At 29.7% G+C, this 7,675-nt stretch overlaps 1 protein-coding gene across 8 annotated transcripts in view; it reads right to left on the reverse strand.

The window, feature by feature from the left end:
- Positions 1-6,683, reverse strand: part of bbc (choline/ethanolaminephosphotransferase 1 bbc) — a 140,815-nt gene extending 134,132 nt beyond the window's left edge. For all 8 annotated transcript variants that reach the window (XM_075356463.1, XM_075356469.1, XM_075356465.1 and 5 more), the window contains exon 1: positions 6,150-6,683. In XM_075356463.1, coding sequence (XP_075212578.1) covers positions 6,150-6,386 — 237 coding nt within the window. In that variant the 5' untranslated portion in view covers positions 6,387-6,683. The remainder of the gene's footprint in view (positions 1-6,149) is intronic.
- Positions 6,684-7,675: the final 992 nt, after the last annotated feature.

The following is a 7,675-nucleotide window of genomic DNA, read 5'->3' on the forward strand; positions in this document are numbered from 1 at the left end:
TACAATCATTTTTTATCATAAAATATAGATGTCCCGTTAATTATTTGTAATAGTGAAGTAGGTAATTAATTTGTTTAAAATATCATGAAAACATACTTTTTGGCTTTTTTTTATCAGTCATCACCTTCCTAGACCATCTGAACACCCCCACAATTATTTTCTGTGGGCCTTCCCAGAAGACCTACAGCGCCCAGAAGGAGGCGTTACCGCCCACTATGAGAAAGAATGCTCTAAAGACTTCACCAGAGTATCATCAGCATGCTGAAGGTTGTTAACTGAAATATCATTAACCTTTATACCTTCCTCAGAATAAATATTAAAAATTAATGGAGATAGAATACAAACTTACCTCACTCCTCTTCTTATATCTATATCTTCAGATACATCACCACTGACTCAACAACACCATCTTTTTGATTCCAACAGAGATTAGCTATAATCATTGATCTTTTTCATCACTTCCTGAGCATTATAGAATCTGAACCATCTGATCATGCCAACTGTGTCAAACCACTATCTCAAAGTCAATAAATAGTAAGAATGCTGTCACATTTATGTCTCTCCATCTTTGTACAAGGACCTACAGGCTAGAGCTTCCGTCATTCCCAGTTCTCTTCAAAAAATAAACTATTTCTCCACTTCACTATCCAACATTCAATATACTCTTTTATGGGCGATGCACAAAAATGTGTTAAGAAACGACTCATTAAACTTATTGTGCAAATGCACAATAATGCATTATTGCGCATCTGAGCATTTCTTGGCATTAATTTTCTTTGATATAGCTACAAAAGTTGCTTTTAGACAATTATTAGGAATAATTCCATTATCATATATGGCACTGAATAATCCATTTAGATGTTTAACACTGACCCCTTCCAGGAAATTCAGTACTTTGGCTAGAATTTCATCAGAGCTTACTCCTTTACTATTATAATTACTCCATAATCCATTTAACACTCTCAATAATGAGGCCACACAATAACATCCGTTATTCCATATTGAGACAACTTCATAAAGCAACAAAATATATTCTTTCCATGTTTCCAAAATCTTTTCTCTACCCATAGTAAATCTTCCATCTTACCCAATGAATTACCCAGGATTCTTCTGCTTCCTCCAGCAACCTCTTTCAGTGTTTTGTGTTGATGAAACATATCATGCCTCCCATCATTCTCTTCTATTTCTTTACATTGTTCATGGTGCCAGCATGCCTTTGCAGCTCTAATTAATCTTATCCTCTTAATCAAAGATTTATATTGTGCTTCACTTTTATTTTTTTTAAGCTTTCTCTCCTCCATCAGCTGCAGGATTTCCTCACTTAACTAGTTCTTTTTGTCTTAAGTGAGACTAATGTATTTTGACTGAATTCAAACATCTTCAACTTCGCAGAAACAGCTCGCCCTCATTTCTTCAACTGTCTCAGCCATCAACTCTTACTGTAAGTATATTTCAGCATTTCAAAATCTAATCAAGGCTCCCTTTTCACCTCTTTACCTTTCTTTAGTCACACACTGATTTCAAAAATCAGCCAATTACGGTCTCAGCACATCAGCACCAGAATACATCTTAACCCGCTTAATTCTATTTCTAAATTCTAAACCTATGTCTGAAATAGTCAATCTGTTTTCACTTTTCTTTCTCAATCTTCACTGTTTCTGTATTTCGAGTAACTATATTTTTAAAATATTGAAAATGTCAGCTTCCAACAACATAGGGGCTAAATATAAAAAATCTAAGAATATTATAGGGGCTAAATATAAAAAGTGCAAAGAAGACAAGAAACCCCCATGCACTTATTTAGCGAGTCAAAATGGTATTGCTTTTAACAGGTTTTTCATGATTTTTGAAAGGTTATAACTTTTTTATTAGTACAATAAACAAGAAACATTTTTATTTGCCATAAACATCTACAAAAACATTACAAGTAGTGTAAATTTGAGATTTTTATCATCAGCCCCATCAATTTTTTGAAGCCAAAATTTGAATTTTAAAAAAAAATTAGTTTTCAAAAATTCATAAAAATTTAGGGATAACTATATCCCAATTAATATTATTTATGGTAAAACCATTAACATATACCTACAATTAAAAAAAATAATTCAAATGTGTATGCCATCCCTGTCTTTAAAATAGATTACCAAAAGTGAAATTTCACCGTTTTTCATGTTCAACTTTATTGATAATTTTCTCATAGAAAGAAGATGGGTAAATAAACCACTGGACTAATCTTTTACCTTGAGAAAATATGAATAAATTGCTTTTTGTTTCATCCTTCCTGGACGAGTAGTTTTTTAGTTATGATTTTTTCTGTAAACCCTTACAATCACAAAAATAGCTGTACGCACCATAACAAAAATGACCGCCACAGGTAAACTGCTTATTAAATAAAAGATTTAAAAAAATATATCTTTAAGGTCCTGAGATGTAGGAAACAAGTGGGTAAGTTTCAATATTTTGAATTGGTCAAGCAACCACCCCTGGGTCACTTCAAATGGACTGACCTCATACAAACTGGTAGCCCCTATCATTCCTTACCCCAATACCAAAACAACGAACAATTTTACCCTCACTTCTAGTTCCCACCTTGGCATTTAGATTGCACATCAGTATAAAAATTTCTCTGCCATCCATATGCTGCCTCAGGCCCCTGAAATCATCATAAAATTCCTCAATCGCTCCATCCTCACTTTCAACTCCAGTGCATACTTAAGTGATATTAAATGGACAGTCCTGAATATATAGCACAATAATTTTGGCAGAGGCTAGAACAAATCCTAATTGCATTTTCTACTTCCCTACTTACAACAAGCACCAATCCATTCCAATGATCCCTGTTATTTCCATCTGAGTAATATAATGTATAATCTTCTACTATGCATCCTCTACTCTGACAAACACATTTCACTAATTCCAAGAATGGACCCATTTAATGTTTTAATTTCTTTAATGGTATTATGTATTTTACCACACTCGTATATGCTAACACTCTATGTACAATCTTTTCTTGAAATTTTCCTTCTGAACCTAATTTATCAAATTGTAGACATCTTTGCTTTTTTCATCTGTCTCTTCCCCTACAAAGACAACACTGTTCAAAGTACTTCCCTCCCATAGAGATCCAATTGGGAGAACAGAAATTCCAAATATTTCACACTGAACAAATTGTCCTGACAATATCCAACTGATCTTCAATACAATGGTTTTCCATGGCCTTCCTTGTGCTTCCCAATGTCACTGACCGCCTTCTGCAGTTCCTGCACTTTTTGGGGCAATTTCTCATCTCAAGGGCAAGTGGTTAGCTTGACTTCTACCTGCTCATCTACCCTCCAAGGAGGCCATTGTCACTTGGTAGAGGGAACTCCTTATGCCAGGAGTCACTCAACCAGGCTGTCTGTAGTGTCTAACCACTGGGCAATGGAATCACCACTCCCTACCCCATTAAAATATTCTGTAACTTTAAAGCAACCTTACAAATAAGATAATTTTAAAATTAAAATGTAGCAAGGTAAAACAAAATAAAAAGCTTATAACACGGTTGTAGGACTTTCCCATCATGCGGCTTTTTTCTGATGCATGGCTTAAACAGTCACCTAATTTTAAATATTTATCATTTTATTTAAATACAATATTTTTTGTTTATACTTAGGTCTTCACATAATTCAATGATTCTTACTGTGCAGAAAATATGATTCATTTTAAGTAAAACCTCTCCCAATACCACAAAAGTTTAAAATTCAGAATGCTGACAATACAAGGGTATCCATAATTTTGAAGGGCTCTTATAAAAAATCAAAACATTTCCAAGGTATAAAACCAGGTTGTCAAACCATTGCTTGTTACCCAAACTGATACATAAAGTTACACATATTAAGAAAATTAAACATTAAACTTACTATTTATTTGCTCAAAATATTTTTTTAAAGAAACAATTAAAAAAAGGAAGAAAATAAACCACTTAATGCTACAGAAAAAAGTTTAAAAATGAATAATAATAATATCCACCTCCCATTAAAATAGATAATAAACTTTTTATGTATCATAATATAATAATTTGTTGTGTTGTGGTGTTATCCTTCTTTTGCCATTTTTTATAAATGAATTAATTATCGATTAAAAGATTCTCCCAAGAATTTGTTCAAAATAAAATTAAAAGTTTCTTTTAGAGAACCAAATTTAATCTGTCAAAAAATTTTTATACAATATTAATTAATTTTTCACATCTTTTTTTAATGTGTGGAAAAATACATAGTAAAATAAATTTTAAAAATGCCTTCTAAATTATTAAATCTTTTAACTTAATTTTTATTTTCACACTGGCTCTAATATTATTTTATAAGAAGTATTTTTAACTGTTAATATGGACTTAAACCACTTTCTTTTTTTTAATGTGTATTAATTGTGATTAATTTTGTGATGCTCTGATTAATATTTTCCCTGATCATTCTAGTCCTTTTTTCTACTATGGAGTAGCATACCTATTCGTTGCTGATGTGATCTACATACCCCATTATTACGCAATGAACTAAATAAACAAGAATTATTAGTTTTTTTATAATATCTTTAATTTTTATACAGTTATTAGAACATATAAATTTTACATATATGTATATATATATAAATACATACACATTTAAATGTCAATAATATTCAAAACACTGTCAATACTATGAAACTTGTAACTTACTGCCATGGCTAAAAAAGTTATTTTAGTTTATTAGAATAGGAATTAGTTTAAACAATTTGAATATACATTATAATAGATTAATAACTTTCAAATGGGTCAATTCCAAAAAAATATCAAGACAGTAACCGATAAATAGTTATGAATATAACTATTGAATGCCAGACTTGAATATTTATTAGCAATTCATTTTTAATAATGTTTATCTAATGTTTTATATGTTTATCATTATTATTTATCAAAATTAAAAGATGAGTAGGTCTAAATAAAATGCTGTCAATGTAAATGGTTAATATTTAGCTTAATAAAAAATAATTAAGTAGAACTACATTAACATCATATAAAATTGTATGTGTTAAAACAAACTATAAACATTAACCTAAAAGTAAGAATTTGAAAACAAATTACAATAGTATCAAAAAACAGAAACTACAAAAAAATCATCAAAGACATAAATTTACTTGTAATAACCATGAACTTCAACTACACATGTTAAACAATATGTTACATATTGTTAAAACATGCTTACACATTTTCCACTTAATAATTATGCAAAAGCAAATTACATAAAACTAATAAATTCTGTAATTTGGCAAATTTGTGCAATTAATTATATCAATATAATAAAAAAGTAGTAAATGCATTATCATCAATTGTTCTCGTTACCATAAGTAAGAATGTATTATTTAAAACTAAACTAAGATGGTCAATTTTCCCAGACCATTTATAAACTACTTTTCAAATGCAAACTTACTTCAATATTCCATACTTGAATTTTAAAAGATAAAACATTCATTTAAATTACTATTACAAGTAGTAGTTTTAAAAAAATAAATTATTTAACGAACAAAACAGTAATCATGGTTCAATGCAAGTGATATTTAAATACAACAGAATCAAATGGTCTACAATAGGCAATTTTTTGATACTTCCTTTTAAATTTGCAAATGAACTTATAACCATTGGTTTCAAACAAATCTGGATTGCCTAAGTAAATACAATCATAAATGAAATGTACAAATACGTTTTTACAATTAACACTTATAAATAAATGGTCATGTACTGAGCTTAAAAAATACTTACAATATTCCAAATATTTTATTGAACTAATACTTACAAAATATAATGATACACGAAATGGGCTATATAAAAATTTATCAGCAAATTAATCTTATCTACAAGCTAAGCAAAATAAATAAAAACAAAAAAAAAATGGGCAACCGGCTCCGAGCAGTTACTATAATTGCTATCAATAACTCAAGTCAGTACCAGATTAAATTTTAATGACTCCGGTATTACTTTGTAAACTATAATACTACCAACGAAAGAAAATTATTGAAATGTTTAAAATATGAATCGAATAACTATTTAAGAATGAAAAAATAAACCTAATTTACACTGACCTATCTTACTTCAAAAAAAGTTTTCAATTATAGGTTAAGTTAGAATACGCATGATACCTTACCTCAGCTTTCGCATCCGGGCTATACCAGACAAGAATAAGTGTAGTTAAAATATTCACTATGAGTCCAGATACAGTAATTAAATTTGGTGCCAGCCAAATTGGAACTTTGCTCACTAACCAATTCCACCACGGTTGCAACCACGAATCTAGTAAGCTAGCACTTTCATAGCTGTATTTGTGATCTGCCAAACGTTTTAACTGTCCAGCTGACAGAAGTTTCTCTTTATAAAATAACATTTTGAAATAATATATACAAATTTACAAACATACATACACAAAAAATAACTAATACAAAACTCTATCAAACGTCATTTTGGAGACTGGCAATAACACCACGGCATTCAACTGCAAGAGTTAGAACCTACACTTCACCTTCTCTAAAGCACGAACACGAACGACATCTGAAACAGAGCGCAGATAATAGGAACAGATGAAACAGCGGGACTTGAGGAATGGGACACTGGCTGCGATTGGTTAATATCGTATCATTCGATATGTTCATTATAAAGCCCTCATGGAAAGATGAAACATATTACACGTTCATTTGCATACTAAAGTAAATTATTTACCGACCACAGTAAGTGCAATTAATAGTAGGCATAATAAAAAGGAAAGAACGATATTTCATGTACAACTATTGTTCAATTACTTAGCATATTTTCAGTTTTAAAAATAAAAATTTCAGTAAAAATTATGAATATAGTTATTATTTTAAATGATGTTATTTATGCATCACTTTATTAAAAAAATACATATATATATGATTTCATTAATATTTAATAAAAATTTTAAGTTGTAACATATATTAGAAATAGGTCGAAACCTATTTCTAATATAATTAAAAAATTTAGGTATGTACTGATTAACAGTTATTTATCCGACAACACCAAAAGTTTTGTATTCATAGTTTACTATTAGGTAGCACTCTAGTGATCAAACAATGGAAACATGAACTCGCTAGAGCTGCTCACTTGCGGCTGAGATATTAATAGACTGGTTAAGGACAAATACCTAAGATTTGCTTTACAGAGATTGCAAACGAAGATATAATTAAATAAATGCTTTATTAAATTATTTTTTCAAACAAAACGTTTTTATTTAAATGGCAACCAAGAAAAACTGAACCCTACTTTGATTATTCCACAAATTTACAGTTAAACTCTTGATTTTAAGACCTTTGTTTTCTTTTGTTACAATGTTTTCTGTTAATAACAAGATTTGTTACATTTGTTTTTCTTACATTTATCTTGTCTTACGTTTGTTCTAAATATGAAAATTCATTACAAAAAAAAAGCTCGTGTGTATGATGTACGCAATGATGCTCGTGATGTACGCAAGTAAGAAGTTATACTTATTTGGCGTGAATAAAAAAATAATTTTTTTACGCATTCAAACAAATTTGAAATGAGTCTAACGTTCGGTAGACGACATTGAATACCATGAATAAAAGTTTGAATAAATAAAAATTAAATAATACTTATTTTATGCAGTTCAAAAAGTATTGAAGTATTCGTTGTATAAAACAA

The sequence above is a fragment of the Lycorma delicatula genome, chromosome 2 (genome assembly GCF_047948215.1).
Source record: "Lycorma delicatula isolate Av1 chromosome 2, ASM4794821v1, whole genome shotgun sequence".
Classification (NCBI taxonomy): Eukaryota; Metazoa; Arthropoda; class Insecta; order Hemiptera; family Fulgoridae; genus Lycorma; species Lycorma delicatula.